At 34.9% G+C, this 26,187-nt stretch overlaps 1 protein-coding gene across 1 annotated transcript in view; it reads right to left on the reverse strand.

Moving 5' to 3' along the window:
• The window catches only part of LOC141456502 (lachesin-like), a 353,521-nt gene that overhangs the window by 99,701 nt on the left and 227,633 nt on the right, over positions 1 to 26,187 (reverse strand). Inside the window, exon 6 of the mRNA XM_074132563.1 lies at positions 1,887 to 2,015. Coding sequence (XP_073988664.1) covers positions 1,887 to 2,015 — 129 coding nt within the window. The remainder of the gene's footprint in view (positions 1 to 1,886; positions 2,016 to 26,187) is intronic.

Below are 26,187 nucleotides of genomic sequence, written 5' to 3' on the forward strand. Positions count from 1 at the left end.
CTCAAAATAGTCACGAGAATTACAGTTTCTCCTTTTTAGATAGCTTATCATCTCCTTAACACCATTTAGGTTTTAATCCTGCCATTTGAGAATACGCCGTTGCAAAATTGTGGCAATGATTTCCAAATGAGGCAAGTCGTGTCGGAAGTGCATCCATGTTGCAAGCTACATCCTTCCCCTTACTCTTATACTACTATCAAAGGTTACTTTGGGGAAAAAATAGATGACTAGCCATCAGATCAAAACAAATCTCCTTCTAATCACTTGAAATACATTGCAACCTTCAGAATAAAGCCTTCAATGTCAAGTAATTTAACACCATAAATATTCTCTAACCCACCTCATCATTCCAATCATCATTACTGTAGTGGAATCTGAACTAATTGAAAAACCATTCGAAGGCCGATTACCACTGCAAACCTAGATATATGTGTTTTTTTATCGAGTTATATTTAATGAATTCAAAAAAGAAAATATATGGATAAAGAATTGAAAGACAAAAATAAAAAATGTTAAAATTATTATGCAATAATGAAATATTACAAAAATTTGCATTATTATTTGCATACTCAATCATTTTGTTAATCAGATAATTCACTTTGTATTTTTAAACGTACTTACAATAAACATTGTTTACCTCCATTGCTCTTCAAACGCTGAACAAAGCGATAGTTCAAATTTTTGGCTTTCAGATTTTATAATAACTTTCATTAGATATTATGAATGGATATTTCAATTCAATTATTTAGTAGTTTCTTAAATTATTTATCAAAAAACGCCTCTACTTAGAAACTCTATCCTCTATTAGTAAAATTACTGTCATAGCTAATCAAAATAAAAATGTTTAGTGAAAAGTCAATTTTGAAAATTTTAAATTTTCTCAAGTTAGTGAAACTTCCAAAATATGGCTCATTAATATTGTTAAATAGACACAGACTGCCAATGTATGTTGTAGATTGCATGATGTGTGATAACTAAAATTGGATATATGAGTCGTCCAATCGGGTATTACCTTGGCTCACCTAAAACTGGTGTTAACAAAAAATGTTAATTTTAGTGGATTTAAGAGTAATGAAAGCATACGAAACTTAATCTGATCAAGAAATTGAAAACAACGCCGAAAAATTTAATTTTTAATTTAGAAAATATCTAAATTATCTGGCTGAGTAATTAATAGTTAACTACAAATCTAAAATACCCAGAGAAATGCCGACATTCCTAGTTTATTTCTGGCAGAGCTCCTGTTCTCCTGTCTTCTATAACAGCAATCTTCTTCTTTGCAAAGTCCTAGTACTGTACCTTAAGCTTTTCACTAATAATAGACTAACATGGAACCTGCCCATGAGTAAGACGCACTACATCGTCCAAAGAACTCAAACGACTGATATGCGTCTCAAACCTATGTGGACAAACAGACTGGAGCCTGTGGGGTTCTGTCAAATCTACAAGCACACGGACAGTACGAACATTTCAGTCAAAATTACTCCGGCAGATAGTTGACACTCCTTTCTACGAGACTAACCTCACTATTCACAAGACCTCAACATCCCATTCGTACACCAACTCACCAAGACGAAATATCACTAGTTCCATACTGTTCTCTCTAGCTGCTCTAATCCTTTTGAACAGTCTCTCACTTCTTCGACAGTCCTGACAATCCATCTCGCTGACTGAATCGCCAGGGGCACCGAGACTTCTTTGAGGATTGAAGAACATAAATATCCTATAGAGAGTGCTACCGCTGAGCATTTCATTCGTGTTCACACAAACACACTTACGGTATATACTTTACTTATATAAACACAATGAATTGAAAGAGAAAACAGGACAATTAAAAAAGAAAAAGATAACATTATTACTTAGAAATAAATCTCACAAATACTTACAATGAACATTGATTGATATTCTTTTGCTAACTGCAGGTGGCACGCCATTTGATGCCATGCACATGTAGTGTCCCATGTCAGATCTAGAGATTCTGTTGAGACGTAACATCGTTCCTTCGTGTACTAGCTCTGTAACAAAAAAATTATATACACATTAAAGAAAGTAAAAGCAGAATAGAACGAGTTTTTTTTTTTTTTTAACCCATTCCTAGCCAATTTGTATATGAGCCGTACACTGCACAACTCGATTAACTCCTTAAAAACAAAAAATTGAGAAATGTGGTGGAATATTGTACATTGTTTTTTTAAAATTCCGTTTATATATATATATATTTTTTTAATTTATTTTGTAATTTACAATCTGTATACATTGTATACAATAAGTAAATATGGAGAGAGTGATGAACTGGTGCAGGAGGAGAGAAACTACCCAGCGGTAGCACTTTCTATAGGAGAGAGGAGAATGTGAGGAGGAGAGTGTGAGGAGGAGAATACGAGGAGGAGAGAGGAGAGATAGGAGAATAATGATTTATGTCTTCAGCCTACAAGGAAGTCGCGGGGCCACTGGCGATTCAGTCGGCGAGGAGTATTGTTAGAGATGTCAGAGGAAGCGAGAGACAGTACAAGAGGATTAGAGCTAGTCGAGAGAGTAGTATGGAATTTTTGGTATTTTGTCTTGGCGAATTGGTCTATGAAGGGAATGTTGAGGTCGTTGTGAAGGGTGAGGTTAGTCACCGTAGAAAGGAGAGTCAGCTATCTGTCAGAGGAGTTTTGACTGAAATGTTTGTGACTGTCAGTATATTTTTAGGTTTGGCTGAACCCCACAGCTCTAGTCCGTAAGTCCACATAGGTTTGAGAATAGTGTTGTACTCGTATATTAAGCGTTTGAGTTCAATGGATAATTTGGAGCGTCGTCCAAGAAGTCTGTAAAACAGTTTCGCACGTTCCGTTTATAATATAAATACAAATTAATTTACCATTATCATTCAGCACCTGCTACTGAATTTGAGTTGAGTTATTGCAACGATTTACCTTACAGCATTAAGTTTATTAAAATTGCTTTTGAAATAAATTATTTATTATTCAATGGCCACAAATATTCTTGTCGCTTAATGGTGTTAATCTTTATTATTTGGGAAATTTATTATAAATATAAAAAGCTATGGCTGTACCCTTTTGACACTTAAATTTAAGTTACTTCAAAAAGTGGAGTTAATCGATTTGTGTAGTTTACTGCTCAGTTATACTGTTTGTGTGCTCACAAATATGTACTCATTAGAGTTAATAATTTATTTAAATTAATTATTTCTTTTAATAAATTATAGAATAAGAAAATCTTTTAGATAATATATTTTAAATTAATGTCAGTAAAGGACTTATAGCCTATCGCTATTTCAGTAATTACTAACTTCATTCTCCTCTCTAGATATTTAATAAAACCAACACAACTCATACGGTACGAAAATTGTTGTTTAATCGCAAGTTTCGCCGATTAAGAAATTACAAACATAGTAATGGATTCAATTATTTTATTCAATAAATAATAATGGCGAACAGAAAATTAGAATAAATATCTACTATCTCAGAAACTATATCTGAAATCATAATTTTAATATTTTCAAATTAATATGATGGCAATGAGGTCGCATAGCAACCAATAAATGCGGTTCTTATAAAACTTATTTTTGTTAAATTATGCAAGCTGTGAAGCTAGAGCATAATATAACCACCAAATCTCTCTAGAGACGCCAATTATACGGTAATTTTCCCTTGTTTTATACTCTATTTGGTGGAATGAAATTGCCCAGTTGAATTGGTATAAATTAAACCATATTTGTTCCTGGCAAATATAGTAATTCCCAAAGGGTTTTTTAAAACATTTTTATTAGGTCGATAGCGTAAATAGTATTCAATTTGTACATTACGTAGGTTAATGCTAGTTTAGATATATAAAACTACGTTTTTTTATTCTCCCTCACCCACTGTAGCAACGTCCTGCACGTAGAACACATGGGGTGGTTATGTAGAGATAACGTTGAACGAATGGACCAGTCTGTTACAGCGCTAATGGTAGAAAAGATGTCGATCCTACTTGAACGTGTCAACAGCAGATACCTTCAATTCCGTTGCTGCAGAATCACAGAATGTTTCTATCTCTCTCGTCTATCCACAGTTCACTCAACAATTTCTGACCATATATTTGAAAGTAGGACATCCCTTTCTCTCCATAATCAGTAGAACCTTCACAGCATCATGTCTAATCTGGTGGGAAATCCTTATATTTAACACTTGAGCATGTCAAGTCTTATAATCGTAAAAAAAAAAAAAAAATTGGTAATTCAGCTTTGATTTTTACTGATTATGAAATTTATTATACAAGGGTGGAAAGGTTAGGTTTTACTCATGAGTTTAGGTAATTTCTGTACGAGTATAGCGAAAAGAAATTTCAGGCCAATTGCCAGGTTTAGAAAAGTGGAAAAAATATTGTTGAATGGCGTTTGTCTTTTATTTGACGTCATATTAATCGTATGACGAAGGCAGCTTGAACGAACTAGAAAGTTTATATTACAGCCTCAGAAATATTTCTGCATTACCGCCATAGAATTTGTTGCAGTTAAACATGATTGTTAAAAGTTAAATCCCATACAGTTCCACTATATAGGGTGTTCATTTTAAGACGGCTCAAATGCATTTCATGCTTAGACGGTAAATCTGAGCAAAAAATACACCAACCCTAAAATGTAAAAATATTACTTTCTAAACTAGCCCTGAAGATGACCTAGTCCCTAGGTCGAAAGCTCGGCAAAATAAATTTTACTCGACTGAAATGGCAATTATTTTTTCATCTTGCTGTTAATGGTTGCCAAACATGAGAAAGTAATCGCCTATTTTTTTCAGGCGGAGCTTGACGTCTAACTCCCTATTAGGTGTCGTAGACTAATAAATAGAAAATAGCTACTCAATGGATTCGAACTGGAGCTCTCCCATTTGCAATACCATGTTTGCGACTCCAACACTTTTTATAAAGGAGTTATATTTTTTCTTTAAACGGGCTTTACATCTAACAAGTAAATTAGGTGTTGCTGACGAAGGCGACTAGTTAAGTATTAGGTTGGTGCAAAAATAATGCAGGTTTTTATATGCCAAAAAAAAAAATTATTATAATTTGTATAAAACTAAGATTATTTATTCAATATGTTCCATCATTATCAACACATAGTCGCCAACGTGTCAGAAGCATTCTTATTCCAGTTTCTAAAAAATCTTTATTTAAACTCTCAATAAACTCGCGGAAGGCATTTTCGGTTTCACTTCGGTCCCTAAAATTTTTTCCTCTTAAGAAGTTGTCCAAATGTCTAAATAAGTGGAAGTCCGTCGGCGAGAGATCGGGGGAGTATGGAGGGTGCGGAAGTGTTTCATATTTCAATTCCTGAAGTTTCCTGAGAGTTGGCATTGCGATATGTGGGGCCTGGCGTTATCGTGAAGAAGAATTGGTCCTTTCCGATTCACCAATGCTGGACAAAGATTTTGCAATTTCCTATGCATTTTGTCAATTTCTTGACAATATGTTTCAGCCGTGATTGTTTCGCCAGTATTTAGGAAGCTGTAATGAATAACACCTGCAGTAGACCACCACACTGTCACCATTACTTTTTTCGGGTGCAGGCTTGGTTTCGCAAAATGTTTTGGTGCTTCATCCTTGTCCAGCCACTGGCCTGACCGTCTCCTGTTGTCGTATTGGATCCATTTTTCATCACATGTCACGATTCGATTAAGAAATGGTTCATTTTGGTAGCGCAACAGAAGAGAATTGCAAATTTCAAAACGCCGATGTTTTTGGCTCTGGGTCAATTCGTGAGGTACCCACGTGTCGAGCTTTTTAACTTTACCAATTTGTTCGAGATGGCAAACGACTGTTGAGTGGTCAACACTAACTTCTCTCGCAAAGTCCCGAGTGGTTTTGCGAGGGTTATCTTCCACCAATGCCCTAAGATGGTCGTGATCAACAACAGAGGGCCTACCGCGACCTTCCTTGTCTTCGAGATCAAAATCTCCAACACGAAATTTTTGGAACCATCGCTGCACTGTACATTCACTGATGCTTCCTTCACCCCAAACAACATTGATGTTACGCGCAGTTTGAGCCGCACTTCGACCAAGTTTGAACTCGTAAAAATAAATTTGACGAAAATCTTGTTTTGACATGGTGAATATCGGAGGTCTTAACTCATACAAAATGGGACACCAACTAAACTGATATTTGAGGAAAAACAACATTAATAAACATTGTTTATAATCCATTACCTAGACTGGAGGATTATCTTTGTTTACTTGGCAAGCAGAAGTAAACAAAAGATGAAAGTTCAAAAACCTGCATTATTTTTGCACCAACCCAATACTTTAAATTACTATACTGATCTATTAAAAATGCACCAATTGGTAATAACTTTTTAGAAAAGAGGAAATCCGGAAAAACCCATTAAAAAACTATATATTTTTTTTGTTTAGTTTTCAAATTTTCCAATTCCCAATGCTGTATCTTCATTTTTGGCAGAGTTACGGGCAAAAAACTGATTGGGGTTTCGATATACCTTGATATTTATCGAGATATTTAAGACAAAAATCAGATGGTTGCTTTTATTTGATGATAAAACAAATTCACCCACAACCATTACATTGCACCACATTTTTTTAAATCTTCAAATTTTTTTTTTGTTCTTTGCGTCACAAATAACATTTTTGCAGTCAGAGGACCTCCCAAAACGTGTATTTCTGGTGGAAAATTATTATTGAAAACCGTTCACGAATAGATAAAATTGTAACTTTGATCTTGAATATCTCGACAAATATTAGGGATATCGAAATGGGGTCAACGTCATTTTTCACAACTTTTTGGAAAAGTTGCATCAGGAGTGAAAAATTTAAAAACTATTCAAAAAAAAAACAACAGTTTACTTCGTAGGTTTTTCCTGAATTCCGCTTTCCTAAAATGTTATTAGCGATTGGTGCGTTTCAAATGGATCACACTGTGTAAAATACTATTTATTATAAATTTCTCATATAAAGCATTAAATATAATCCAAGCCCCAAGGCAATACTGGGAATCGAACTCAGTACCTACCTCAGTAGTTTTACGGGTCTCGCATTTAACCGCTCGGCTACCGTAGCACTTATGAAAAGGAATTATTTAGGAATCAGCCAATGGTTTGGCTTATTGTACAGTTTACAGTTGCCGAATAAGTTACAAAATCTTCAGCATTAAAAATCCACCTGATTTAAATACTAATGTTATGGTCCTATAGCATGCATGATCATTAAGGGTTACAATTTAAACTTTCAACCAATCAGAAATTCGCCATTATTCGTAATAATGAAAGAATTCAGTAACAATTAAAAATTGTGAACAGTTTTGTATACAATGGGGTGTGGCGCTGATGGTTTAATGCCGTACAAAGGAAAGATTGAGGACGAAGCAGTAAATAGCAAAGGCTGCATAGATGCTGATGATGAGGTTGGACAAAGCGGGCTGGCCAAAGGGAGCCTTGAGGTCCCTCACCATTCACCACTATAGCCTCATTCTCTAATGAACCCCCACGGGCCACTAAGTACATTGTTATGTTTCAATTAAAAGCCTTGGCGAAGAAAGGGTAACTCATGCTAAGGGATTCGCTTGGCCCCTACAGCCCCATCCTAGAATTTAAGTTTATCCTTTTCTAAAAGTTGGACAACCCATTTTAAACACTATATCCATATCACAAGCTAAATTATAAAACTTTGAGTTGTTAATACGAACAACTTTCATTTTTTCTTCTTTTTTTTTAATATACTACATTATTAATACTTATTTAAAAAAGAGTAACTTCCCAAAGGGAGACTCATCTAAAGTTATGATGATTACTATTTGTTTATGTTTCTGATTCATATGGACTTTTTTATATGAAATATTAAAATGATTCTATCTTGATGTGTTCACATCTTATGGAAAGAAAATTTTAAGTTCTAAAGACAAGGAAGACAGTAAATTCACATCAATTTCCGTCAAAACTTTACTCACTACAGGATCGCCTAAAATATGAATATTAAGTATGAGTATTGTTAATAATTTTGCGGACTAATTCATTAATCCAAAAGTAAGAAATATGAGATTATTGACAGTCAGGCAGAAGACAAGCAACAGTCAAGGCAGAAGACACAGCAACATTTAACCCTTCATCGGTGGCAATATTTTTGTAACGCCAACTAATCTGTGAGATTAATCACCAAATATCTGTTAATTTCATCAAAAATGTTTTGAAAACGTATGAAAAATGTCAGTTTATTTCAATTTTTCTTTAAAAAAAAACTTGTTAAATTTTATATATTTATTTGCAACTGTACAAAATATACGTACATCTAGCAAATGTATATTTACAGATAAACATTTGATTGTGCCACTGAGCTGGGTCAGTACCACAACCAGGATGACGGGATGAGAGAAACCAGCCAGCGCTGAAACTCTCTAGGAACTTATTGGGGTTTAGGAAGCAATGAGGTCACGTGGCCAACGCCGCTTTAGACGACGTGGAGGATTGTCAGGATGGGACGATGTGGATAGTGATTGAGCCAGAGGATTTGGGTGATCAGAGAGTTTGCTGAAGAAATTTAGGAATCGGGTGTGGATTAATTCATTTACATACGGAATATTGAGATCATGATGGAAAGTGCGGTTGGAGACATAGAATGGTGCGTTAACAATTCGGCGGAGGACTTTAGACTGAAAAGATTGGATAAGTTGGAAATTGGATGGTTTGGCGGAGCCCCACAATTCTGCTCCATAGGTCCATATATTGGTCGTAATAGTGTTTTGTAAAGTGTAAGTTTGTTTTGTACGTTCATGGAGGATTTCGGTCCAAGGAGTCTCCTTAGTAGTCCGTAACGTCTGTTCAGTTCTTGTCTTTTAAGTCTTGTGTGAGGGTTCCAGGTTAGACGGCTTTCTAGATAGAGCCCTAGATAACGAACCTGTGTGGATGTCGACTTGTTAAATAACATTAAGGAACATTAACATGAATAGAAAAATCACAGAAATCCCAAATTTGGAGGGGCACATATTTTGTAAATATGCGATAGTTTATTAGCATCATTATCCAAGAAATTCTGTACGTATTGGTGTCCGCTTTGTTCAGAAGAGCGAAATGAACATGAGCCATCTCCAAACGTTTCTGTACACTCTGTATTCCTATAGTCACCAACTACACCTGGCAAACACAATAAAATATTATGGTTTCCTCGTCTAACTGTAGAAGTAGGTTAACTTAACCGACAATTTGGTTACTTTATCCTGTACATACCCGACTCTATTTCATCCGCATCATGTTCGTCTAAAAAGAAAAGCTTCTTGCTCAGAGTCTGAATCTCCTCCCTCCTTTTTTTTTTTTTTTTGGCATTGGCTTCCGCCATACAGCCAGCATCGTCTAGGTGCTTATCACTAGAATATCACTCACTCTCCATTCTTACCTACAAATACATTCGCTTCACACATTCATCATTCTACTATATACTGCTATTTACATAAACTACTGCTAATGGATGGAGCAGCACTCTGTGCTCCTGCCATCCTTGTAGCTTAACCAAAATTAAAATCACGTAATCCTTCTCTAAGCATTTTCTTCCATTCATTCTAATTCGGCTATAGCTTTTAAATACATTCATATTTCATTGCTAGCTCTGCTATCGACTTAAGCACATAAATGTTGGTGGAGAATATAATGTCTTCGTAGCGAAATGGTGCATCTAAATACCTGTATATGTCGTCAAACATTCGTTTCCTTTCTACCACATAACGTGGACATATCATTATTACATGTTTGAAATCCTCCTCCTCAATGCAATCTACGCAAAGAGGAAAGGACCTTTTGTTGATCCTGTGTAGATACGATCCGCACACCGCGTGGTTCGCTCTCAGCCTGCTTATTGTCATAACAACCCATTTATTAGTGACAGTTCCCTTAAACCATGGTTGTCTAGGTAACTGATCTGCCATAGTTTTATAGAATCTACCTTTATCACCATTATTGTAATCTGTCTGCCTTCTCTTTCTTCTATTCAATGTTATTCTACAAAAAAACTCTCATTGCAGAAATAATCAATGAATGGGAAACTGACTCATAAATGATGAGTACTTACTTTGTAAGGAGTTTTTGATGAGAAAACCTGAAACATTTTTCTACCCATCGGGCGCGACAGATTACGCGGACGCTAAGTAAGACCACGTAACACCACCGACAGGACGTTTGGTCAGAAGAAGGTAAAAGAGAAAGCAACTGAGGGCTATGCCTCATTCTAAGAAATGCCTGAGTTTCTATCAACAAGAAAAATACCCTCTTCACCTCACAGATTAAATGCGCCCGATGGAGGGTTATGTTAACAGCGTAAATATATATACATATTTGTGAAAAAGTATAAAAACTAGGGAAAGAATTAGCTGTGTTGTATTGGATTCCCAAGCGGAGTTTCCGAGTTTCTTACAGCTCACTATCCATTGATGGACAGTGTTGTTTGTAATTAGTAATCACTGAAAAAAAGCGCCTGGCGCCAATATCCTCAGATGTTGACGCGCCTTTAATAAAAACAAGTACTAAAAGATGACCTAGTCTCTAGGTCGAAAGCTTGGCGATAAATGGTACAAACAATTATGCCTATTATGTTAAATAAGAACCTACGTCAATTTTAACGGTAGGGAGGTAAATACAGATTATTTATTAGCAAGCATTTAGGCTACAAAGGGCAGGCAATAGCTGGGAGCACGGCAATACAGAATAAAAAAAATTTATAATACATAATGAAATTAATCCATTAAGGACCTTAACTATTTTATGCAATTTTTTTAATGATATTTTGTAGGATGCTTTATAATGGTGAAAAATACATAGGAAAAATGTTTAAAAAAAATTATTTTTGGAAAAACTATGTTTTTCTCAATGTTGCCAAATGGCAACAAATAGACATAGGAGTACAAAAAACTTTATTTCTTTTATAGGAATAAATATATTATTAAACCATAAAACCTAATTTAATTACTATTTACACGAATGAAATCATTAATTACCTATTTGAGAAGGAAAATTAAAATGTATGAAATTCCGCAAAACCATCGATACATAGACCGACATGACATTTTTTACATATTGTGCGGATAATTGATTTACTCCCGGTGGCTGCACATCTCCTTTTCTTTTTGCCTTCCGTTTTCGCTACAAAATGCACCATTTGGTCATAGCTAACTGAATGTCGAAAAACTAATACAGCAGGAGCAAGTAACTGATACCTAGGTAAATGGGTAATATCCCCTCATCCTCCTCCTCACCTGATTCTTCGTCTGTCAAAACAGAAGGGAAGGCGCAGGGGCTTTAACAAAAATTTAGTCAGGGAACAACTCATCGTCGTAACTTCAACAGAAAAACTTGGTCTAAAATAAAAGAAGTGGATGTAGCACAAAGGCTCTTTGTTGCCATTTGACTACAGCAAACTTTAACTTGTTGTAAATTCAATCTAAACATTGCAAAATTGATTTTATGTTTTCTAGTGGTACACATACATCCATTAAAACGAAAAACTTTGAGAAATTTCACTTAAAATAAAACAGTAAACAAATAATAATTAACTAACTCTAGGAGCTGCTGAAGGTATTGGAGATCAGCCATTATTTTAATGGGTTGGCAACTTAGTCATTGCGGATTTTGCCAACAAATGGTTTTAGCACATTCTTTTGTTTTGTTTACGTGATCAAAGCATCTAAGCTGGATTGTTTTCTTGTTCTTAGGACTTTCGCCTTTAATTTAGTAAAAAAAATTTATCGATAAGTCATTTAGTTTCCTTTTTATCCAATTTAAAAATGGAAGAACAAGACGCGCATTTCAGACAAATTTTATTATATTATTTCCGAAAAGGTCAGAACGCATCGCAAGCACATAAGACGTTATGTACCGTATATGGGCATGAAGCCTTGAAAGAAAGGCAGTGTCAAAATTGGTTTGCCTAATTTCTTTCAGGTGATTTTTCACTGAAAAATGCGCAACGATCTGGCAGTCCAGTTGGAGTTGATGAGACCCATATCAAGACTATTTTTGATTCAGATCGTCATAGCCCAACTCGTGAGATTGCAGAGAAGCTCAATGTATCGCGTACATGCATTAAAAAAAAAAAATTAAAACCACTTGGCTACGTCAAGAAACACGATTTATGGATCCCTCATCAGCTTAAGGAAATTCATTTGACGCAACGCATTAGCGTCTGCGATTCGCTTCTGAAACACAACGAAATTGATCCATTTCCGAAACGACTGATTACTAGCGACGAAAAGAGATCAGTTTACAACAAGGTTATTCCGAAAATGTCGTGCATGATGCAAAATGAACCAGCCCAGACGTCACCAAAAGCTGAGATTCAACAAAAAAAGATTATGCTGTCAGTTTGTTGAGATTATAAAGGAATTCTGCACTTTGAACTTTTACCAAGAAACAAAACGATTAATTCAAGCGTCTACGTTGAACAACTCGCCAAACTGAGCGATGAAGTTCAAGAAAAGCGGCCAGAATTGACAAACCGTAAGGGTGTTGTTTTCCAGCATGATAACGCAAAGCCCCACACACCTTTGGTCACCCACCAAAGATTATTGGAACTAGGTTGGGATGTGTTGTCACATCCACCATATAGCCCAGGCCTTGCGCCTTCAGATTACCATTTATTTCGTTCCATACAGAGCTCCTTAAATCGTAAAATTTTTAATGATGCTGATGATGTAAAATCACAATTAATTCGTTTTTTGCTGGCAAAAATCAGAAGTTTTCTGAACATGGAATTATGACACTGCCTGAAATATGACAAAAGGTCATCGACAAAAACGAAAAATGCTTAATTGAATAAAGTTATATTTTTAAGCGAAAATTTTGAATTTTCCTTCTTATTTAAAATCCGCAATCACTTAGTTGTCAACCCATATCATTTCTCTCACTTAGTTACTCCTCATAGACAAAAACCAAGCCACTAATTACTAAGAAAAAGGTTTTTTCTAAATACCAATAACTGCTAATTATCGATAAACCTACTACAAGATGTGTGGTAACGTTCGAAAATATAGAGAAGTTTGCTTTGCCATTTGGCAACAAAGGTCCTAAATGGGTTAAAGTAACTTATTAAAAGGAAAATAAAATAAAATATTAACTGTCACCTCTTTTTTTGAAAAATATTCGTAACAAAGTAATGGGCGGGTAAGTACAGAAATTATTAAGGAAAGATGAATAAATATCATAGATAGAAAATTATGCTAAGGCTAGGTAAACTAAAAAAACATGGATTTACAATATGTACTTCTATTTTCTCTTCTATTTTCTCTAATATCAATACCGAGCTAAATGAATTGAGAAAAAGACGCAGGCTAGATTAGAGCAGAGGTTTCAGTTGTGGTTTCGAGTGGTAGATCTGCCGGAATGTGCTTTTTCTCCCAAAACCTCTGTCACTTGCCTTAATCTTAGCTAGCCACTTATACCACTCAGCTCGTTTACGGGCCAAAAGTTCCATGTTTCGAACAGTGAGCTGAAGCTGGATTACTATAATAGTAGAAACTTCTCTTACGCTAGAAAGTTTTGCATCAATTCTACTTTTAGTGAAGAAAATATTCTTAACTGTTGACTATTTTATGATGCCATGAATCTCAGTTGAGTTTTTTTACTTTCCATTTAGTAAATCTGTTTAACCTAGTTTTAATAATAATAATAATAATATATATATATTATTATTATTATTATTATACGGTTCAAAATGAATTTAGGGCGACATGTTTGGGTGAGGGAGATCTGCCACAGATGCCAAAATGTCTATAAGTGTCTGTAGGTCTATATTCGTCAACCCGTTGTCAACCGTGTGTAAATTTGAAATTTAGTTCGTTTGTCTGTCAGTAAGTTCGTTTATGTCTGGTTGGATGACGGTTATCACTTTCCATCTCGATTGCCATTATGCACATATGTCATTATATATATATCCATATTTATACGCATAATGCGTCATCTGTTAAAGATATAACAAGAATAATGCACCTTATAGAGCTGTTGAAAAAGTGTTGCATTTGATTTGGAATCGTTTATTATTGTTTGCACATATTAGGCAGTTGAGTCTGAAGAAAGCAAACAGCAACTGTAAGGAGTCGCTTAAATCAAATGCATTTAATGAAAGATCAAAAAACGTTGTTGACTTCTCCCCAGATCGCTTGGTCACCGTTCTAAATAGCATTAAGGGATTGAGAACCAAATTAAATGTAGCAAAAATTACCTGAATTCTCCATTAACTACTAATTGTTAATTAATTTTAACTATTAATTATTAATTGTTAAAAACTATTGTAGCTTCGCAAATACGCACTTTGGTCCCACAGAGGTTTCTTTAAACAAACTAAACCAATAAATGTATCAATATCCATAACCTTTGAAAAATAACCTTTAAAAATTGAGCGCGATGAGAGCGAAGTAATCGAACATGTCATAACGCGTTGCTCTACTCTCTACAGATAGCGTTGCTCTATCTTCGCTTTGCTCTCCACTATGCGCGGTCCCATATGTTTACTTGTGTTTGATTTCGCCGCTTTGCTCTTCGTTATCATCGTCGCTCCACTATGTTTCCAGCCTAAGACTACCTGCTAGGAGTTCTAATCTAAAAATATCCAAATCATGCAGTCCAAAATTATTCTCCATATACTATGCGTCCATTCTTACTCTACAAATAGATCCTTTCATCATCACTTTGGTCAAAACCATTTAGGACAGATTCCTCACACTCCATTCCACTAGCTTAAGCCTCCTGTAACAAAACCTATGAAGCCTATTTCCCAAGAAACTTTCCAAAGACGCTGAAAGTCGCAGGCGAACTGTTAGATAATTAAAGGTAATCATCACTGGATGATTTTAATTGTATAAGTAGTATTTATAATAACAAATCATCCAGCTCCAGACAATGTTCTCCCATCATAAAAAAAGACAGTTACCCGACAATGAGCTGTAAGAAGCTCTTAGAAAGAGAAAATCTAAGGGCCGGTAGCTGAATTCGAACCCGGGATCTACGCAATGGAATCCAGTACGCTTACCTCTGAGCTAACCGCTTCTCTCCGGCCAAATTCATAGTATGGCAACCACCACGACTAATCTCACTGATAAATAGCTATATAAATTTGGTCCAAGCGCAAAAATTTTCTATCTTATTTAATCACATTGCGATTATTGCAAGGCATCCAAATTTTGCTATAAGGTTTTCATTAATAATATGTTTATTATTACTATTATTATTTTAACTTATTGCATAACTCACCGTGTGGGGATTCATTAGTTCTGCTTGATAATAATATCATTTAATTAACAAGCAAAATGCATAAACGTTATACAATTATTTGCATTTCATTTATAAAATATACAAATTATATGAAAACTTGGTCGATGGGGGTTGGAGAGAGAAATAATAAAGTTCTCTTGGTAATTACATAGATATTAAATTCATAGATATTAGTACGAAGTGAAAACAGTTCTACTCGTATATAGTCGGCAGTGTCTGGCTGCAAAAAGAAACACAGAGGCTGTGGTACAGTGAATCTGCAGGCAGATGGTTCAGCATCCCAACACACTGCCTCATAGAGTACACCTCTACCTGCGTCTAATTGAGGCGTAATATATATACGGATGGAAAATGAAAACAATATCTGATAGTGCATACTGTATTTATAAGGGCATGTTTATAAATACATGGTAATTTAATGAAATACAAAGATTTTACTGCACTTTTATTGGTTGGCTGCTGAAAATAACATTTTAATTAATTCATTTTTCTGCTGTTTGTGTAAAAGAGAATTTTTTTTTAGGAAAAATTATTTCATTTACTATTAATTAAAAACACAACCTCATTAAATACATCTCAAAAAATAATTGCTAAACTTGCAGTCACACCTTTGATGTACGTATTTAATAAAGAACTTAGCCTTCTAATAATTTTTGTGTGAATTATTTTAAATAGTAATTGTAATTAAAATATTCTTCAAAAACTTAGCTTTATTAAGTACCTATTGCATTGTCTGTTCAAAAATAATAAAAAATGGTTACATAGCTATAAAGAACAAAATGGAGGCATACTGCTCTGAGGATCTCCAACCTGCGCAGGAAAAAGAAAGGAAAGAAGGACTTCTTACAAGAAGTCTCAACTTATGTTTCATGTAGTTTCTTTGGCTCCAGGAGCCTTGGCCAGTGCACTTTCAGCTAAAAGGAGGAGCATTTTGTTTACTGAAAATACAGACTGTTAGATCTTCGAGAAGCAATAGATTAACATATTTATATATATACAATAGATGATGCGAACATTTTTAATTTCAATGTATAAACCCTCGAAGGGTTGTTGATTTTTGGAGGGGGGTTTTAATCAACAGCAGGTAGATTAAATGTGCTGTTAATTCAGGATGAATACTTAACATCTATGTTCACAGAGCACAACCCGTGTATAACTCAAATCACATCGTAATGGATCCCTTCACGTTCAAAATAAAACTGTGGCTGTGTCATGGACATGGCCTTGTGTTGTACGTGAATACGTTTACGTAACGGGTTATATTTTTTATATAAAATATTTTTATTTATGTATTTAGGATGAAATCAAGGAAACAAATCGACGATCGAACACAATCTAAGCCTGTACAGTCCTTTGTCGATGTAGAAGCGATTTCATCATCCACTTGCATAATTTCAACCGCCGCCCCAGCTGCAGATGTACTGACACCGTCGTTGATCCGCTCGGCCGCATTCATTCTTTTACGTTCCCGGCACAGCTAGACTCGGTCATATGGTGTTTTAGTACTACCATTCGATTGTTCTTGAGAAGCCCTTTCCAACCGTATACGAACTCTGTATTTGGTTTTGGCTTTTCGACGCGTATAGGCCGACATTATATATTTTTGATAATATTTTTTTATTCTAACACCTTATTATATTCGCTGTCACTATTTTACACTAATGTTTTATATACAATCGATAGATTGTGACGACAGCTGACGATTAAAACTTAAACGAACATCGTAGCTTCTCCGAGTCAAAAGTTATACTAATTGCAAATCTCGATACGCACCAGTGATCTCAAAATGGCGGCGCTCCCCCCTTCACCGCGCGCGATGCGTCACAGTTCTGGCTTATCGTAATGAATTCTTTGATCCTTTAGCTATCCAGTGGTCTAATTTAATTTTGGATGTAGACGATAGATTCGAAACTATAATGCCAAACTGTATCCCCCGATTTTGTTATGATTAGGTTTTTTGGATTGCCTCCATACGATAGCAAATTTAAAGACGTATTCACGTCAAAATTGCAGTACGAAGGATCAAAATCTGTTTCTCTTTTCTTGCAGCTATTCTGGCGTTCATCAACGACGCAGGATCTATGCTAAAACCTTGAGTACTTGTTCTGTCGTTACAGAAAATAAAATTAAAATTAAACCAAGTGCCTTAATTTTTGCTTAGGAATTTAATGCACGATCATAAAGGTAACCTCTTTCCTGAGTTCTAGTTGTATAGTTTATTTTTTTGAAAAAAGTTTGAATATTAATTTTTCTCGACAAACGATCTAAGTTTTCACTTAGTAACAAACGATTTATCTATACCATGATATTCAAACTTGCCTGGACATGCGGGATGGAACTTTGAGGCTCAGCCAGAGCTTCCAATATCTTCCGAGTACCAATCTACTGAATCAAAAACACTCCGTCAAATCCACTAATGCTCCTTACTTTGTATCTAACTCTACCTTGCACCGAGATTTCCTTGTTACCTATGTTTCTGAAGCTGCAAGATACTTTTACATTAAATTCCACACTTCAATCACCACACATCCTAATCCTCTAGTATCTCCACTTACTACTCTACCAGGAAATCCTCCAAGATGGTTGAAGCGCAGTTGGCCACGCGATCTTCTAAATGAAGTAAGTGCCAATGTACAATAGTGAACTCTTCCTCTTTGGGAGTTTCACCAATGGGTGAATTCTCCCTTCATGCTACTCATGTCAGCTTTACTTATTGCAGACAATACTGCAGTTGTGTTGCACCTAATTGGTAGTCGGATGTTAAGCCCCGCCTGAAAAATAGGCGATTACTTTACTTTTTCTGCAACCATGTAGGAATGTTCTCATTACTCAATTAAAATCAGCTGTGTAATGCCCAACTTTACCTCACAAGTGGGGAAAAATTGCCATTAGTGTCACTTTCCTCACTAGTGAGTGAAAAAACTTTATTGTGCTTCCTTGATATAAGAAGTTTTGTGATTAACATAAATATTTTCTGTAAAACTTTAATAAGCTTATTTAACGTAACTAAATAATTAAAATACGAATATTAAAAAATAAAATAAAAATTGAAAGGAATATAGAAATAAAAATAATACTTTAATAAATAATTAGATATTTTTAATTATAACAGTTAAAAAGGTTATAGTGTTACCTTATAGAAATTTAAAATGGATTCTAGTGATTCCTGTTTAGAAAACACTCCTCCATCAATAAAAGAAACAGCAGAAAATGTAATAAGTAATTTATTACCAAAAAAATCGAAAGATCGTTATACAAGTCGTTACAATAATTTTAAGAAATGGTGCCCTGGCAAAAACGTTAAAAACACATCAGAAAATATACATACTTATAGCTTACTTTCATGAAATTTCTGAATCTTATTGTGGCCTGTATATTCCATGTTAAAAACTACCTTAAACATTAATGATAATTTAGACATAAGTCAATATAAAAAGCTTAAGCTGTAGGACTTGTGATTTTTGTATACTGTAAAAATGAAATTTTTAATTTTTTTAGTCAATAAATCTAATGGTTGCAGAAAAAATATAATATTTAACTCGAGTGTCAAGTATTTTCCTCACACTCGGCAATCTGCACTTGCACTCGCCTCGCTTCGCTCGCTCGTGCGTGCAAACCCTGCCTCGTGTGAGGAAAAGTACTACTTTCCACACTTGTTAAATAAATAACTTACTTTAACTGCAATTGTAAAAATAAATTAAGTAAAAAAAAATGTAACGCAAAGTAATTAATTGTGAACTCCATTAAAAAACATTTTTTGAATTAGTATTCTGGAATTTTGATCAGTTTCCGAGTTGTAAGAACTTGGTCTTGTAAGCTTCGAGCTAACTCCCAACGCCAATTAAAATTATGAGTAGATTTTTAACTGGGCACAAATTTCACTTAGAAACATGTGCTTTTTATTCAGCGCAATGATTTCCACCTGCCCTCTTTTTTATTCATAAAAAAAAAAGTCAAACAAGGGCACAAATCAAAGGGCTGCTGTTAATAAATTGCACTGGCAATCAAATGTGAGTCAGGCAATTGGTGAGCGATTTCAAATTACAAATGTAATATGTAACAGATTTTATTGGGTGTACTATACAACAAGAAAGGTAAATTTATTATACACTCAACAGCAAAAAAAAAAAACCGGACACTTAATATTTTTTATATTAAAAGCTGATTATCAGTAATGTGTTTGTTTTTGTGGGTAATCTGGTTATTACAGAGATGGAAGGGTCTAAGTCCATTGAATTAATCCCTTCAGGATTAGTAGGGCATGAGATAAGACTCAGATGTGGCTTATTTGTCTTGAGGCTGCTTTACCTGACGGAACTCTTCTAAACTGTAAGTAGGTTTTCGCACCTTTAGGGATCTTTAATTTATTAACCGCGCCTTTCTGTCATTAATAGACGTGATTTTTTTTATTTTGGTTCAGAATAATGGTTCTTTCGAATGTAGACGTAGCCCGAGCTGATGCCTTGGCAAGAGAAGGCCGGAGCGTCCGATCTTTCGCAGAAACCCTTGGAGTAGCGAAGTCCGCCATTAATGTTGCACTCCGGCGTTTCCGGGAGACTGGCAGTTATGAACGGAGGGCTGGCAGTGGCCGACCAAGGGCCACAACTGAAGTTGACGATCGATTTATCACGCTCTCAGTATTGAGAGACCGCCATTTAACTGCTCCTGAGGTTCGGCACAGGCTTCAAGTGGCGCGAAATACGCGTGTTAGCTCGGACACAGTACGGCGGAGACTGAGGGAGCGTTGACTTGAAGCAAGGCGCCCCGCGACAGGGCCCCAACACCAGGAAAGGCGTAGTAGAGAAAGGCGATTATTTGCCGACCAGCATTTTAATTGGACTGTAGAGCAATGGGGAACAGTTTTATTCACAGATGAGTCTCGCTTTGGTCTATACCACTCAGACGATCGAGACAGAGTATGGAGACGATCAGGGGAGCGATTTGCTCCTTCGCGAGTCACTGCCTTTCGAAAGGAGATCAGTTATGGTTTGGGGTGGAATCAATTTCCACGCCCGTACTGAACTGATTTTCATTGATAATGGGGGCTCTGACTGCTCGGAGGTACATTGAGGAAGTGCTCCTAGAGGCTGTGACCCGTTGGCTCCATTTATTGGTGACCAATTCATTTTGTTGCAGGGTAATGCTCGTTCACATACCGCCAGAATTGTTACCGAATACTTGGAGCAAGTGGGAATCACAGTTCTGGACTGGCCTGCACGAACTCCCGATATGAATCCCATAGAACATTTATGGGATAATTTAGGAAGGCGTGTTAGACATCGTCATCCTCCTCCTAGTGACTTAAATCAGCTCCAAATTGCTGTTCGTGAAGAATGGGATGCTCTGCCGGTGGAGTACGTCCAAAATTTAATTTCTTCTATGCCTGACAGGATTAGGGCCCTTCGCCGTAGAAGAGGGAGAAATACCCGCTATTAGAAGAACATCCCTTGTCAGAAAACCTGATAAGAATGACGAATAAAGTTTAAAAAAAAAATGTGTTAATTTCTTATTTTTTCTTTATTTTATAATTTTGTGTCAATAATTAATAAAAATTAGTCATTTGTGGCAGATTTTTTGTAAATAACTTATAAATAAACCAATTCTTACCATAAATTAAAAAGATTAGCGTATTTAACAAAATTATAAGACCAAATCTGAGTGTCCGGTTTTTTTTGCTGTTGAGTGTATTATTTTTTTATGTCGCTGGAAACCTACGAAGAAACCTGGTACCTCAGTTCAGGTTATAAAGGATTAAACTTCTGTTCACTCTTCTCTGAAACACTACTAATTGGGTCGGACAACAAAGCGCCGGCAGTCAATAGATTTTTTGTGTGTGTTTGTACTACTTTATTCCAACAATCAAAAACTCGGGGATTTTTTAATTTTGACAAGTGGGCTTCACGGTGGTTTAACATTACAAAGAGTCTAAAATAGTATAGATGGGTTTAGTTTAAAATTACTTTTGTACAGTGATGCAAATTTAATTTTACTGTTATTAGTGTTAATTAACTTTATGGTTATTTTAAAATAGAGATTTATGTATTATTGATCTCCATTTATTTGATTTCCATTAAGTACTTGGGCGATATTACAGCTGCAAACTATCATAATTTGTGTATTATGCTTCAATGTAAATAAGTAGCAAATGTTTCACTTGCATCTCCCATACATATTTGAAGAAATCAATATACTAAGAGATAATTAATTGAAACAATTTTCAATTAAGTAATAAAACTACTACAAACTCCTAAAAGTTCTTTAAAGAGGATGAAACCAACTTTTACAGAGTTATATACCATTTCTTCATGACGAAGGGTTCTCAATCTTGTGCCTGCGGGTACAAATGCGACACTCTTTAAAGACTTAAAATAATGATAATAATACAAAAAAGGGAAGGGATTAGATATGGGTTAGCGTATTGGATTCCCTCGCAAAGGTCACGGGTTCGAATCCGGTCGCTGACTCTTAGATTTTCTCTTCCTAGGAGCTTCTTACAGTTCACTGTCCGGCAGTGCACTGAAAAAAGCTACGGGCGCCAATAATCTCAGATGTTCAAAAAAATAAATAATCAAAATAAAAAACGTTACAAATAAAGGATCCTACAAAATCACATCCTGTTTTGGTTCCAAATATTTGTGCGAATCTTCATTTTCGACTACGAATACCATTAAATCAAAAACTAGATCTCAACTTTAACCTAATGCTGACCTTGATGATAGTTTACGATTGGCATTGTCATTTTACACATATAACCGTAAGAAATTAGTCAATTAAAAGCAATGTCAAAGATCGCATTAATCCGACTTTTATAATAAGTTATTTACATTTTATAGTAAAACTATGTTATAAAATGTATTTTTATAAAGCTACTTTATAAAGATACTTTTTCATTCAAATCCGGTTAACACCAGCAACTATTTTTAGCATCCTCAAATAAACCCCGTGATACAAAAAAAAAAGGTTGAGAACCCCTGTCTCAGACAGTGAAGATTTTTAGTTTTATATTTTGCCACCGAATCAATCATTGGGGAAGACTTAGCTGCATCGACTCCTAAGCGAATAGCCTGGGTTTATCCCCTGCTTTTCAATATTCTTTTGCATCTGAACTTCTTGGAGTTTACTGTTTAGCGAGGGTTGATTGCAACGATAGAATTCTATCCAGAAACCGACAGAACAGAGTAAAAGACTTCAGATGTTGATGTCCCCAAATTTAAAAAAAAAAACAACTATATTGCAACAGCTTTACCTGACCCAGAAAACTATGTAAACCTATTTTCTATTAATTCTGAACATCAAATCAATGCTATATGTGATTACGTTAAATTATCTTTACAAATAAGAAGTTTTTTACTCAATGAGTGGTAACTTTTTGAAAAGCTAAGAAAGCTAATGAAAGCTAAGGTCTGACGTAAGACAGAAAGGAAAGAAAAGCCCTTGGGAAGTTCATATAATTTTGTTGTCACGAATTTAAATTTATTTTTTTGCGTATTTTTATATCCACCATTTATGTGCCATTGAAAATCAATGTCAAACTCATGCTAAGGGGATAAACCCCAAAAGCAATATGTAACAAATAAATAAAATAAATAAAAAGTAGCTATAAAGATTTAAAATTATGAGGCACAGGCGAAATTAATTTTTGTTTTGTTTAGGTACAGAATTTGTTTACGAAAAAGAAAAATCTAAGCTAAATTAGACCTAAAGTAGTATGTCAAGGAGGTGAGTCAAGTTTACCAAAGTTAAGGGAATACACCCTTATTTAAGAGATTAAGAAGTTTAGGACGAAAGGGGACTTAGTAAAGTACTGAGATCCGCCCAATTAGTCACCGGTACAACATGTATATATTTTAATTGTTTAGACATTAACTGAAGAAATTTGAAGAAATTATTTATTTAGAGCAAAACAGCTTAATACGAGTAATTAGTAAAAAGCGTATTAAATATATTTTTTAAATATACGAGTAAATAATGTTGGTGAGAGGGAGATACGTTTGAACAGGGGCACCTTTGAACAGTTTCAATTTCTCGCCAAACATTTATGATTGGTAATTTTCTCCATATTTTGTGATAAACCTGTTGTATAATTGACAGAGTTTCCCTTCGTTTTCATTGTTTGTGAAGTCCAGAATTGAGGAATGTTATATTTTGTAAGGTGGAAGTAAAATTTTTGTTGCAGCTTTGAAAGTGTATTGTGAAGATTGTAGTGGACAAGGTGTAACTATCGTTAGTCCATATTACCATTTGGAATTCGTATTTTTAAATCTAGTATTTACAAAAGTCTATTTGCTTGTAAAAAGTGTTGGATATTATATTTTCTTTTATGGAAGGAGAGCGGGGCACATTTCAACATCTCAGTTAAAATGTGCCCTACCGACTCCAGCAAGTTTGTGACTTTTTTTGGTTTAATCGCAGAGAAGGGGAAAGTGGTCCGAACCTACATTAAGAAGCGCAACGAACCGAATATTTTGTTCAAACTTCCTAAACCCATCACTTCGGGTACAACAACCTGAACTGAGTCATTCTTGATTTTTGAACTAGATTTCAGTGGTTTAAAAGAGATATTAATGTAGTAGTGAGAGAAATAACTGATAGAAGGTAGATTCAGAGTAAAGTAATATCATTTCTTTCTATTTTATATTGTGTTCAAAGCTACCCCACCAATGGGGCAGATATTAACATTTGACACAACATTTTTAAATTAAAAAAAATATAGATATTTAATAAAATACTAACTGTTTATTGATATAGATCTCTTTAGAAGACTTGAAAGTTGTAGAAAACAAAATAAAAAGGTTCAATAATACGATTCTGTGCACTCTGTAACAGCAAATGTAAATTCTGTTCAAATGTGCCCCCCTCTCCCCTAATATAAATAATAGTTCAATACAAATAATGTGACTTCAGGTTTACAAAACATCAATTTTATTGTTGCACTTTGATATGTTGCTATTTACAGTAAGCTGACTGATTTAAACAACTTTTACTAGGTTCAAATAAAATCAATGTAACTTTTTCTGAGGATAAAGTCCTTAGTAGGCCCTTAAATTTAACAAAAATACCTGGATTACCTGAGTGATTGGTGGAAATAGAACTGCATGGACCTGAACATTAAGAAATGCGCAGCAGTTACCTTCATTAGAAAGTGAAATCTGTATTTGGCGGCCTCTAACACTGAGAGGATCATACATAAATAGGGTTGAAATGGTATGGAATTTTGGGGTGGTCATGAACCAGGATCTTCAATGCGATGAACACATTGATGAGATATGTAAAAAGGCTAAATCTAGAGCAGCGGTTCTCAACCAGTCGGTCGCGACCCTGGCGGGGTTAAAATAAATATTTCTCAATATACAGGGTGATCCATTTAAAACGCACTAATCGCTAATAACTTTTTAGAAAAGTGGAATTTCGAAAAAAACTCACGAAGTAAACTATATGTTTTTTTTGGTCTAGTTTTCAAATTTTCCACTCCCGATGCTGCATCTTCATTTTTGACGGGGTTACGGCCAAAAATCTGATCGGGGTTTCATAAGGACCATTGGTTTTGACAATGATTATGAAAACTACATATAAAACTGTGAAAAATGACGTTGACCCCGTTTCGATATCCATAATATTTGTCGAGATATTTAAGATCAAAGTTACTATTTTATCTATTCATAATCGCTTTTCAATATTAATTTTCCACCAGAAACACACGTTTTGGGAGGTCCTTTGACTGCAAAAAATGTTTTTTTTGACGCAAAGAACAAAAGTAATAATAATTGAAGATTTTAAAACATGTAGTGTAATGTAATGGTTATGGGTGAATCAGTATAGATTTGTTTTATCATCAAATAAAAGCAATCATCACATCATTTTAATGCACCCAGTATGAGATTCTTACCGTAATGTTAGGTCAAGAAGTCTTGCATAAGGCGTATGTTAAAATGATGTGATGGTTGCTAGATGGTTGAAAACTAAACCAAAATAAAACATAGTTTACTTCGTGGGTTTTTCCGGAATTCTGCTCCCCTAAACAGTTATTAGCGATTGGTGCGTTTTAAATGGATCACCTTGTATAATTAAATATTGTTTTTGTGATTAATCACTATGTTTAAATTATGTTTGATTTGTAGCAATGAGAATGCATAATGCATATCAGGTATTTACATTCCGAATCATAACTGTAGCAAAATTACAGTTATGAAGTAGCCACCAAAATGATTTTTTGGTTTGGGGTCACCGCAACATGAGGAACTGTATTGCGGGGTCACGGCATTAGAAAGGTTGAGAACCACTGATCTAGAGGTTTTACATTTTAGGCAATGTAGTGACATCTAGGATACCAAAGCCCTGAAATTCGTATATTACTGCTTTGTTAGGTCAAAACTTGAGTATGCCACAATTATTTGAAATTTGTACACAGCGGGCGCAATAAAGCGATTAGAATAGCCACAAAAGAAATTCTTCCACTTCCTTAAATGTTCACCCACCATTTTCTAGAAATCACTTCTTTAGACTCTGAAAACAATATCCTCAAAATGGAAAGTTTAATTTCAAATTTTTGGCATGATAGCCAAATTTTCCTCACCTGGTAAAGTAAAAATATAGCTTATTTCAAACTAAATAAACTAATCAGAGCAATACTCCTAACGGAATCGCTATGGGGAAAACAATCGTGTCTATAATTAAATATTCGGCATCACCGAGAAGGAAAATGACATCAACGCCTATTTTGTGTCAGAGTGAACTAAGAGCCAAATCAAATTAAAAAAAACAATATAAACAAACAGTACAAAATACACTACCAAGTTACTGTTCAAATTATTTCCTATCTACACTCGGCTAGTTTTGAGAGTACTTTAAAATATCTTCAGTTTCAAATAGTACAAATTCGTACAAACTGTTTACTAGAAATACTTGATTTAGTAAATACGGCATGGTTAACACCTTTTAAACGAATTATT

The sequence above is a fragment of the Rhodnius prolixus genome, unplaced genomic scaffold, assembly GCF_049639745.1.
Source record: "Rhodnius prolixus isolate KJV_2025 unplaced genomic scaffold, Rpr scaffold_4, whole genome shotgun sequence".
In the NCBI taxonomy this organism is placed as follows: domain Eukaryota; kingdom Metazoa; phylum Arthropoda; class Insecta; order Hemiptera; family Reduviidae; genus Rhodnius; species Rhodnius prolixus.